At 34.8% G+C, this 12,936-nt stretch overlaps 1 protein-coding gene across 1 annotated transcript in view; it reads left to right on the forward strand.

The window, feature by feature from the left end:
* The window catches only part of ADGB (androglobin), a 131,509-nt gene that overhangs the window by 61,156 nt on the left and 57,417 nt on the right, over positions 1-12,936 (forward strand). The window contains 2 exon segments of the mRNA XM_062573053.1: positions 6,733-6,811; positions 10,631-10,799. Coding sequence (XP_062429037.1) covers positions 6,733-6,811; positions 10,631-10,799 — 248 coding nt within the window.

Raw genomic sequence — 12,936 nt, forward strand, 5'->3', positions numbered from 1 at the left:
CTTGTATGTCCTCTATAATGGGAGCATCACAGCAGAAGTGGAGTTACAGCACATGACATTGTACAGCCTTTAGGTGCCATTGTCATCTGTCATGCATTAGTCTAGTTTAGACTGTTTAAATTATGCCAGTCTGCCCCTCAGAACAACTTTCTAGGTTGCATTCAGAAAAGCATAAAAGCAACTCCAGCCCCCTAGCTTCCCATTTGAAATGCAGAACAGAAAATTGCCGTTTACATCCAAATGTTGGCCAACTCAGTGGTATCAATTTTAGCATTATCACCTTTGACACAAGTTAAAAAAAAGGGATATATATGAGGAGTTTCGTTGGGAGGAAGAATGCAAATGATTAGTAAAATAAAAGCTGGCATGAAAAGAAGCTTACAAATTAGTTTCAATAGCTTTCCTAGGCTTTAATATTTTTCTATGCTAAGTTTAAGCTAGATCACTGAACCCATTAATAGTGCCATATCCAAGTAAGAAATATGCAAGAAACTGTGGAATTTCCCCCATTTTACCACCCTCCCTCATAAAAGGATAGCAAGTCGTGTGCAGAGTGTACCATATCAAAGGTAAGAGGTAAGTCAAAAATGAAGCACATGTTTTTAACTACATTGAAGATTTTGTTCTCTCAAAGAAAGAGATCACACCTGTGTTATAAATTTAATAAGCAGACTTTCAGAAATGCGAGTGAAGTTACTCAACTTCAAATATAAGTGGATATTGCATACGGATTAGTGCAGCTTCTCTAGCTTGGAAAGGGGGTTGTTGACCAGAATAAAATTATGTTTGCCAAAAAAAGGCAACCTTTTTATTTATGCTGCTGATATAAAACAAAAGATGCTGTAACAATGAGGCATGCTGTTGCAAATGACGGTTGTCTAAACTTGCAACCAAAGAAATAGTTGCTAGCCTGAAAAGGAACCTTGTTATTCTTTTAGAGTGGAAAGAATTCAGAACTCTTTTATTGTCAAAGAACAGTAATATCAAGGAGCATTTGTTAATAGTAGGGGAATAGACATTTTTTTATCTGAAACTCCAGATCACATGTACTTTTCCAGCTTCTAGAAAAACAGTGTATCAGCTGATGATGTATGTTTAGATATTACGGTGAATTCTAGTATTTCTATTATACTTTTTAATATTATACTACAGTGGAAATTTACTAGCTTTTTTCTCCAACTCAGAAAGGACTGACACAAAAGTGAACATTTTCTTTGTTTTTGTTCTTTGAAAAATAATGAAATGCTATCATCACCACATCATTGCTTTCCACTTACAGAAGGCCTGCTTCTTTCAGCAGCACAATGCAGAGAGAGCTGCCAAAGGTAAGAGTGTTTAAAGTTTATATTCAGATTGCTGCTGCTCTCATATGATTGGGTCTTATTTATGGGTACTGGTTTTACAACAAAAGCTTTCGAAGAACTAGTGTAATGAACAATTATACCAACTCCATGTATGACTTCATACAGTAGAGTCTTCAGACTGTTATTACATAATCCTTTATTTACAAGAATATTTTGAAAAAAATGGCACTTCTGACATTACAGAGTTACTCTCTGTATATAACCTGTACTAGATTTTGTATACAGAACTATTTTTTTCTGATCATTGCGAATAAATATTTTTTTCTGACATAAAAGACAGGAAAGAAGGACATCTTCCATTCTAGTAAATGTTACCTTTTAGATGTGTTTGAGATTAATGTTTGAACAGTGTTCAGATAGAGAATACCTAGTCATTTTTTCACAATTCATTTTTATATTGAGTATTTTTTTTTCTCAGAGGAATAATTTGTCCTCACAGAGGACAAAAAATACTCTCGCAATTAGGCACTCTCCTTTTTATGATCAGAATGTGTTTTAATATTCTGAAGTACTGATGACTTAAAAATTTCGCTAAGTGAATGTGTGAAAGGTTGTTGGGAGAAGTTAATAAGAGCCTTCTTTTTAAAAGAAGTGACCATATTTGCTTTGTGCACAACAAACCTCTCTTAGACCTTCCTTGCTAGGGAACACCATTCCTTTTACCAGAGTTCTGAAAGTGAATTGTGGCGGAGGAACTCATGTCAATAGGATTCATGCTTTATTATCATCATTAGTCATATATGGGGTGCTAATCTTGTTTTGTCCATGTTGAAGCCCATGAAATTACACCTTTGTTTTTTAAACATTTCTGAAAGTTGATCCTCATGTGAAGAGAAGGCATGGGGTGTCGTGTTTTTTAAATATTTTTTATATTGTTCTCTGTAAAATATCTGTGTTTAAAGAACTGATACTAGCTTCAGGTACTATAGTTCTTGAGTGTCTTTTCTTTTGAATTCTTTAATATTATGTTTATTAATGTTATCCAGTAAAAAAAGAACTGAAAGAGAAGATACTTACTGTATCAAAACTCTACAAGTTATTTAGCTGGAAAGATATTCTTCAGATTTTATCTCACAGCTCTGTATCTGTTTAAGTTCAACCCCAAAGCTAATATAAGTGTAGCAGTTTGCAGTAAATGACTCTTTAAAACCTGTCAAAAGTATGCTGGAACCTTGGAAGATTTTTGTAGCAGTCACTACAAAACATCTAACATCAATAACAAAACTACTACCATCAGTAGATTCTGAAATTAGTATATAGTCAGACTACTCTTTTTTTCTGTTTACTAGAAAAGCTACTCAAGAAATACCCCTTCAAGGAAAGATTGTTAATTAGTGTTGGTAGGTACTAACATGGCAAAATGACCAACTGTTAATACTGGTGTCATTCAAAATGTGTAAAAATCAGATTGTTGGCAGCTGGTGGCTAAAATCATGAATAACTGAGATGTCTTTACTGAAACTCAGCAACGTATTCTAACTGGTCAAGATATTTTAAAAGTATGAAATTAAGACTTTTAAGGCTGAAAGAACTAGAGAGTGCATGATCAACTTCTTCCAAAATCTAGGTGCTTTTTAAGCCTTAATTCTTCTGGAAAAAATCCCACAATCTTTATACATCCTCCGCCTGCTGCATCCTCAAAGAATTTTCCTGTTGCCAAAAGAGAACAAGCTGAAAAAAGTTCAGTGGCTTGATTATGCTGAAGAAGATTCCTCTGTTCTTACTTTTCCTTTGTGTGAATCAGTTGTCTTGATACCTAGTGCATATCATCTATTGAAAGATCATTTTGCTTTATTGTGAATCTACATAGCAGGCAACACCGGAATAGGTGAGAAAGCTGAGTGGTAACTACACAGGTATGTTGTGTAAGACCATTCAACAACCCATCATTCAGTACGCTTGTGTTCTGTCTTCTACCTTCCTTTGGCCTGCAGTATGGGGGCAGGTTTAGCTTGGTTGGTTAGAGCATGGTGTTGCTAATGCCAAGGTCGCGGGTTTAATCCCTGTACGGGCTATACTGAGGGTTGGACTAGATGGTCTCCAGAGGTCCCTTCCAACCTTACCATTCTATGATTCTATTAATAATTCAGTACTGTAACTGTGCTCTGGTTCTCTTTTCACAATCTTCAGGCCATCTGAACCCATAGCTTCTCATTTCTCTATGCAAAATCCATCCAGCAATATTAGTAATATTACTAATTATTACACAATTCAGTGATTGGAACTCTGCCCTACTCTTAGGTGGTACAGATATGATTGCTGTTCTTTAAATAGTACGATTCCTTTTAATATCTTAATTATTAACTAAGCCCATCTTCAGAAGTTCTTCGGAGAACCATGAGGAAGGAAACTTAGTAATATACCTTGATTTGATGGTTTGCACTGTTATGCACTGTAGGTTGTATGAATTACTTCAGATTCCTGTTACTTCAAACAATTTATTATGAATCTTTCAGCTCCACAGAACATGTCAGAGCATAATTCGTGGACCAAAACTGAGAGAAGCAAAACTTTAGAAAATGTTTTATTTAAGAGAAGGGGAGTTCAAATGTACTTCTCCATATGGCTGAAAATTTCTCAAAGTTTTCAAGGTATTTGGATGGGAATAAATAACTTTTTATCTCTTTAAAATTTGGTTACAGGCCATTAGGCAGTTAAATATATGAATAATCTCATACCAGAAAAATTCCTTCTGTTCACTAGAGGCAGGTTTGAAATGTCTCACAAATATTCCTATTGAGACCGATGGTATTTTATAAGTGAACAGATACATCTGAACACATCTTTTCTTGGATTTATAATTATTCTTCTGTACCTTTTGTTTTAGGAAACTTCCTGTCCTCTTGTGTTTGTTTAAAAAAAAATCTAGCTAAGTATTGACATGAAAGTTATTAGGCTGCTAATTCCATTGAAAGTTTGAACTTACTGAGATTTGAAAAGTGTCTATGAACATTTATGTCACTATTGTCTTCTAAAACGTCTGGTGTGACTTTCAGGCTTAATTCTGAAAAAAATGGGTCAAATGATGTGAGGTACTTCTTATTTCATTAGTTTCACATCAGTCACTGGTAAAGTGGAGCCTCTTTACCCCACTTCTCTCTCTGTTTTGCAAGTAAATATTTAAACAAAGAGTGAATTTCTTTTTGAGTGAATTTGGCTCGAAATATTACATTATACTTCCTATAGTGTATATTGTATCATCTGGTTCATTTTAGATCCAGACTTGCAAGGCTTCTGTATTTATTATTAATTAGAATTAGAATTAATTATTTATAACAGCAGCACTGATTTGTACAGCTCGGCTATCATTACTCTGAATGACACAGTTCTGTGTTTTGTCGCATGTGTAGACCTTGAAGGTTTTGGTCAGTGCAACTTCCTTTTCTTTTATGTGATCTTTCTGAAGATTCCCCTGTATCAAACTTCCCATTGTAGCTATGTATCTACAAAGAGTCCAGACTTTCTTCTAATCAAATCAGTAGCAAAGCTCCTAAAAGCGCTTAAGGACACTGGATCAGTCAGAGTGCAATCCCAATACTTTGGTCTGCATAAAGCTGTGGTAAATATGGGAGTTGGTAGAATTTTTGTGGAAAAACAGTATATGGAGGGGTTTTATTTTTGATATGCCCAATAGACTAAATCAAATGAAATATTTTTGTAATATTTTTGTGCATCAGCACTACTTTTCTCTCAGATGTCCTCAGAGTAGGAAATCATAGCTTTGCAAATCTACTAGAACAAAAATTTTGTCCTAAAACATATAATTACACTTAATTTAGTTTTATTGTAAAGTGTAAATTCATACATTTAGACTAGCTCTATCTACCCTCTTGTTACAGTTCAACAGCTATGTCAAGAAACAATGTTTCTCTATGATTCCCAATTGCTAGTGGTGCAGTTATTTTAACTGATGTAACTGATGCAGGTAAAGTTTGAATTATCAAATTATTTGCCTGTTTGTTATCACACAGAAATCCTGCTGTTTCAGCATTCATCCATAGAGATGACAACACTAAAATACAGGTTGAAAATGACAAAACCAGAAAGCCAAATTTCAAAGGAGCAAGCTATAATTATTAAGTATGACATTATTGTACAGTACATACAGGATTTATTGAAATTGTATACATTAAAGTAGTTATTTTCTTTCATTATTTGGGAACCTTTATGTTTTCCATAAAAGTAGCTAGAATTTGAAATTCTACTAAAATGGAACTGAAATTCCATTTCAAAAACAAATCAAAATCAAAACAGATTTGATTACTTCCAGCTTTGTAGCATTAGGTAACACTTGTTTCAGAATGAAAATACAATTCAGTTTAAGTCAGAGGCAGGTGTGATAGTATTATTTCCTTCTGTGCATAAAAAGGAGACTAAATTATGTACTTTTTCCCAGCTAAATTCTCAGTTAATATGGAAAGAAATACCCTGTTACAGATGTTTAATTTAGATGATTCATAGTATGTTTGAGATTTTAAACTAACATTCATAATAATTACCAATGTCATGGTCCCTATGAACCTGGAAAACCTATCACAAAGAAAAAAGAAGAACTTGTAATTGAATGAGTGTCAGTGTTAACTTCCTCATGTTATTTTCATGATCATTGTAAGGAACCATATATTCATATTTCTTTACAGTTGGAATGTATTTGTGATTTTTGTGCTTCCTCATTATGGTCTTATTTTCTGTGTTTCTTGTATCTTCTAGCTGCTCTGTAGTATGTTTTCGTTAGTATTTTCTCTCATTTTATAATGGCCAGCATACAGCACAATTGATGCAAGAGGTGCACGTCCTGTTCATGATGGGTAGAGTAAGATTTTTGATAAAACCTTTTTCTTCAGACCTCCACACTGTGCTGTTCATAGATATCTACGTATGTTGCTACCAGGTGGATGACCTTAATAATTTAACATTTACACTCTAAGCCAAAGAAGTGCCATGGCTTCTTGGCACACATTATGTTTGGATAATCAAACTACCTTCACAGGATTGCATAACACTGTATCAGTTTCCCCAAAAAGGAATGGAGAGAACAGGAATGAACAGAACTCTTCAGTTATGTGCACAATATTGCTCATTTTTCTTTTTCTGTCATTTCTGTTTAGCTCAAATAGTTCTTTTCTCTACCTTTCTCTGCCTACTTGATGAGTCTGTTGCCTCACAGTGTTTCTATTGTTCAGCTGAGCAGTATGTTTTGAGAGTACAGTTGCTCAATACTATTAATCCAGCCATACTGCAGACTGCCACTGAAAGGAGTAGTCTGACCTTCTCCTCCAATCCCCAGTCTTCAGCTCTATACTCTTTCCTTGCATCAGACTTACTGGTCATATGACATTTCAGGAGTCATACTGTCTTGCTGATCCAGCAGAAAGTTAGTAACTGGAGTAAACCTGCCTTTGGATCAGAAGCTCATCCAAGTCATTGGGGCATCACAGAGGCACTAGGTAGGTTGCAAGTGAAGCAGGTGGAATGCACAAGTGGGAGATCCAAGTAAATGCATCATCACATGATGGCTGCAGCCCACTCTCCAAAGAAAGGCCCTCCACTTCTCCGACTACCTGCCACTCTTTCCTGTTCCAACTTCTATTCATTTTCTGTAAGCTTGGCTAACGAGAATTTGCCTGGGATTCTTGATGAGGTACCACTAATGCCCTGGGCAGTTATATTAGCACTTCTGCATGTGTGCTATATGTTTTGGGATCCAATGTGCATGACTGTGAGGGTGGCTCAGAGACAGTTTATGATTGACTGATAAACTCAGATCTGTCATCACTGCCAATATGTGAATTACTATTTTACAATAAAATTGTCTTAATTTGGTCTCTAATGTAAGTGTTTATACTTGTGTAAGTATAACTTATGTAAATATCATGTCACCTGATTTCTATTATTCTATTTATCAAGATCATTCTGATAGTCTTGTGGAAAAGTGTGATCTTCTCTGTACTGAGTACACTTACTGACTTCTAGAGACCTTTATTACTAAACTCCTATGTTTTATGAAAGTTATTTAAAATATGAAGTTCATATTTCATGCTTCTTCTTGTTTGCTGTTTTTTAACGCAGTTTATAATACCCACATTCTTCAGTTTTGCTAAAAATTTCAGCATGATATTATAGCAGACACTCCAGAAGCAGACACTTCTGACTTCAAATAAGTGATACCTGCTGCATTGCCTTGTCTAAAACATGTTTTTCACTAAAAAACCCCCCAAACTCATAACCAGAAAACTTAACTAGTGTGACATATTCTGCCTGAATGAAGTTATTTTGTCTTTCAATTTATTTTCCATTTAAATCCATTTACTTTACTTTAAAATTTGTTTTTGTGATGTTAGTCTAATGAATCTGTAGTTCATTTTTCATATTTGATCATTATGTTCGTATGTTAGTTCATTTTCATATTTTCTTAAAAATATTTTGTTAAACTTCAAACTTTATGGTAGGAACCCTAAATTTAATAGTTATTTTAGTACTGTTCTGGTGTTCTGGAAATTTCCCGTGCCATTTTCTCAGTACTCTGTTATGAAATTAGCTATGCCCCTCATTTCTGGGTTTTAAGTTCTTGCAATTTCTACTGTAAATGGTAAAATTCCATTTTCATACATCTATTCCAATAAGCCATTGTGTTTACCCCTTCTTTCTGAATGCTGAGGCAATGGACTCATTTCCGTTTGGACTCATTTTGAAAATTTCTTTCACCATGTACAACTTTCTTGTTCTTTTTCATTTACAGGACTAGCCAACCTTTTAACTGCTCCTTCATATGTTCTCCAAAAGAGCTAGCTCATGACTGTAGACAGATACTAAATGTCCAGATATTAAATGTTAGCACCCAAAACTGCAGTCAGTTGGATGAAGGAGCTTGGTTTCCATTTCAGCATCTCAGCAAAGATCCAGATGAGCACTTACTGAGGGTAATGACAGCTTTTGATGCTGAACTCTCCTGAAAATATATCTTCTCACTCTGTTAAGAAGTTGACTCTTTCTAGTAATTATTGGGTTTTCATGCAGTATAGGTTTTCCTTATCATAAGAATAAAGGATAATATGATAAAATGTGCTAATATTGTTCACTTACTACTCTTTCCTTTTTCTCTTTTTGGCTTAATTATTCTAGCTTCTGTGCTGTTTTGTTCCTAGTTATTGATCTGTATTTTATTTGCCTTCTATTCTTTAGTGCAAGGAATGTTTTATTATTATTTCTGTACTTGAGTATTTTGCCATATTCATCGATTTACTTTTTCCTCTTGGGCTTGATTTTGCTACATTACCTTTATTCTTTGACTTTTAGCTAGCATAAAATCCTTGAATTCAAATACACGCTTCCATTTTATGAATCGCTCTTCAGTGTCTCGTTTTAAATATGCTCTTATCCCTCTGTATTTGCTAGTATTTGGATTTGTTCAAAGAATAAATTTTGTGTTAATTTCTGATAATTATTTGCTGAAATTGTCTTCTGTGTGTCAGTCTTAAAATAGTGATTTATTCTGAACGTCTCTTAAGAGATTTACTTCACATTTTATTTATAGTTTTGTTCTGTAAATCATATCTTCATTGCATCATCTAGTGTTTCTGGTTTCTTATATCTGGTAATGGTACTTGCATATCAAGTAAACAAGAGATAGTAGCTTGCTATATTATTTCTTTTATCATATTTCTGTGTGGTGCCAGGAGCTCTGAACCGCACTGTCTTATTTGGAATAAGTCCATCAAAAAAGATAAAATATGCTTTTAGGTGATGGTCTCACAAGATTCTCACTATATCTTCCAGGAGAAGTGAGAAAAATTCAGCCATTTTGTTGACACTGTTTTTGCCCTCCTTTAGGTGCGCTAGAAGAGATACCTTTCCCCCTTGCTCCAATCTGCATACCTAATCAACAGAGAGGTTTATGTATGAACTTCTGAATAGGGTGGAGCCCACCTTCTCTTTGAAGGTTGCAGAGTTCTGTTGACCCTATAGATCCTGAACAACATCTATTGATAGTGCTCTTGTCAGAGTGAACAAGGATGGCAACGCTGAGCCCCAGGAATACAATTTGAGGCATAGCTCTGCTCTGGTGACACCTGCATCATACCTTCTGGGATATGTACCTTTGTAAGCCAGGCACTGTGGTTATTTCACTGAAGGCCTAATATCACTTCAGTCTAAGAAAAAGCCTAGCATTTACAGCATTCAGGTAGTTTTTCCAGAGGGTAAGAGAGCAGAAGAGGTTTTTGACACAGTTCCTTACATTTTTTAAAAATTCTTGAAAAAATAGTTGCAAAATAATTTAGAGTCACCCACATCCTAACACACTCATTAGTTATCTAGAAGATCACTATGTATCTCACTGATCATGAAATATTACAAAACACATTTAAAAATGAATTATTATTTTGCTAATTAGCTTTCTCATTTGTTGTATCTGTCTGGAGGTTACCTCATCTTTTTCCTTAGTAAACATTGTGAGATTCTGGCCGTTCATGTTTGAGTAGTTCTGTTCTACAGTTATTCTCAAAATTTCTATAAGGATCAGGTTAAACATCTTCAGTAATGATTTATATGAAACTCCCAGAGTAAAGGCAGAGAAGATGGCATTTCAGCACAAGTTTAAAAAATTATTAAATAATTGCAAAATGTGTCCACACAACGTACATATATTTCTGTGATCATGTTTTGGTATGAATCTGATGGCAGTTGTTCTGATTTTCCTACAAGAAAATTCATGTAATATTGTTCATATATGTTTCTCTTAAGAAGTGCTTAGACTGACTTGTGTGAGGAGCCTTAAAAGGAGACTGCTCTAAGTAGCAGAGGAAAGGATACACTTCAGTCTTTATAGGTCTTAGTGTCCTTTGCAATTCAGTGTATTTTTGATTCTCAGAGGATTATAAAAATTTCATCATTCTGCTGCACCTAGTTTTCTCTGAACAGACACTCTGGAAAAGAGGTTATATTTGTCTTTATCTAGATGACTTCAGGTTTGCAGAATTTATATGTATGTTCACCTAATGTGCTCATGTGAAAGTTTTTAATGCACAATTCAATATGTGATGGTATATTGTAGCAGAATACTTAAGCAGTTGCAATTAAAATCTATACAGATTTGCTTCAGTCACTTTTTGAGCCATTTTGGTTAGTGTTTTAGTTTTATTTGTAAACCCTAAGGTGCATAGAAAATATCCTGACAATTTTAAGGTAATCTTTCAGTATAAGAATGATATTACTTTAAAGTGCACATTGTTGCTGTTTTGAATCTGTGTGTCTTCTTATCTCTGCAGAAGAATTACATGAGAATATTAGTTTTCGTGCAACACAAACATCAGAAGCAGTTGATACTGGTATTAATAGCCAGATGGTGAATAAATCAAAGGAAGAAATTGAGTCAAAAAAGAATTCTGTTTCCAAGGAAACCTGGATTAGCTTTGAAGACTTCTGTATTTGTTTCCAGTAAGGAACATCAGTTTGGGGTTTTATTCTTTAAAATATAATGTATAAAAATGGTGGCAGGTGAAACATGAGTATATGAAAACAGTATCTTCTCAACAGATCTTCTCTGCCTGGATGTAACTATACTGCCTTTCAAATTCATCCCATAGCTGCCCTTCAGACTAGACTTACTGTCTCTGTTGACAGTACGCCTGCAGGTACAGCTGCAGACTGTGTCTGGAGTGTACCCTCCAAAGTACATGGGGGGACGCAATCATCAGCTACAGACAGCACGTGCCAGAATGTAGCGTGGATAGAAGAGAGTAGGTAAAGGAGCATGCAGTGATTACAGCATTCACGTACCTGACCCATCAGCAACTAGTCAGACAAACTATGAGTGTTTGGGGTATCCAACCAATATAATTCCGAAGCAAAAAAGTTATTGGAATCTTCTGTTGCTGTCAGCATAGCTCTTCTTGGTCAGCTAAATGCTTTCTTTTCTTTGCTTACCAATATAAGTTCCCAGGCATTTATACCTCTGCAAACATTACAAAAAAAATAACAATGCAATTGAACTGATGTCAGTCAGGATCTAACTTGCCTGCAGTGCTTTTATAAATGACAAAATTCAGTTTGTCAGTAAAAAGGCCTATAATTTGCTGGGTATAGTGTGAGACTGATGCAATTTCAATTTGAGCTATTTAATTTAATTCAGTGAAACTATTTATCTGTAATTTTAATATTTCAAGGTTTATTTAGCTGCACTAGTACAAATTCTCTAAAATAGTGGGCTGTAGACGATGGTTTGTGTTTGCAAGGATGACACTTCGAAATGTAGTATTTTGACTTTCACACTTAGCACTTGGCATTATGCATGTGTAGCATGTAAAGCACAGAGCGGTCAGTTCAAGACTGATGCAATATTCATTTTCCACATCCCTCCTTAAATCTGATTAGCTTTCCCACTATTTCAGAGCTTACTTCAAAGAAACCAAACTTTGTATCCCTCCACGAGTTTAAAAATTTCATCTTTAAAATATATAGCTGTTTTTTTTTCTTTTCAATTTTCAGATGTGGATTGCAGACTAACAGAATGTTGGACCTGTTCTTTTGTCATCTTTTGGGGAATCTCGTTAGCTTGTCTTTCAGGTTTAAGGTGCCTGAAACAATATGGATCTTTTTAAAGAGTCTTGTATTTCTGAGAGGAGTAGTTTTCTCAGAGAAAATTTACCCCATTTCTCCCATTTTGCTTTTGTAACAGATTTCTTTGTGAATCTGCTATTTTCATAAATGATTTTTTTCTTGAGGAGCTATTAAACTCAGGAGGAGTATGTGAGGGTGAAGGTATTCCTTTTCCACCAGCAGCACTTCAGGAACTTTACCAATAGAAGATAGTAGATCATACTAGAGTTTATTAAGGATTGGCTGACTCATTTTTGGAACCCGTAGGTCCAGGGAGTTACTGCCTTCAGGAAGAAAAATCACAAGAAAATTAATTCCTTTTCCTTTTGAAGTCCTGCTTACAGTCTGATGCAGAGAGAATGTAAAATGTAAACTTTTTTTTAACTTGTTGGTCTAATTTTAAATTACTGTCGGTCTTTTGAAGACTGCAGTAATATTAAACACATCAAGCATGTTTCTTGTATTCCTGTCTCTAAATGGATGAGGGTTTGCTTTCTTTTGCACTAAGCTGATAAAGCAGCTGTTAACAAAAACATCTCAATTAACCTGTGAAGATATCATCTTTCGGATTTTAGATACCAGTCAAAGATTTTCCTTATACTAGTCTGTTCCATTGAAAACATTTCCTTGTGTGATATATCTGTATCTATCTCATACACAGTGAAAATTAGATGAATATTCTGAGTTTGCACTGACATTGAGAAAGCAGGAATAGTTTAGACATTTTAAGAATTGGTGTGTCAAGAATGGATCAGGATGTCTGTAAAGTCTCTTAGTAATCAAAACATTTGTTTTACATAAAACATTAGACTTTGTGGCAGATCTGTCTTCAATCAAAGCTGAGGCCATTTATGCTGCCTTTGATTAAATCAAAGGCAGAAAAAAATTTGTCAGAAATTTGGGGTGATTTTCTGGAGGTATACAAACACTGAGAAATTGAAAAGAAGCATTAATAAGCTGTATAAAAAAGTTTTCT

The sequence above is a fragment of the Rhea pennata genome, chromosome 3, assembly GCF_028389875.1.
Source record: "Rhea pennata isolate bPtePen1 chromosome 3, bPtePen1.pri, whole genome shotgun sequence".
In the NCBI taxonomy this organism is placed as follows: Eukaryota; Metazoa; Chordata; class Aves; order Rheiformes; family Rheidae; genus Rhea; species Rhea pennata.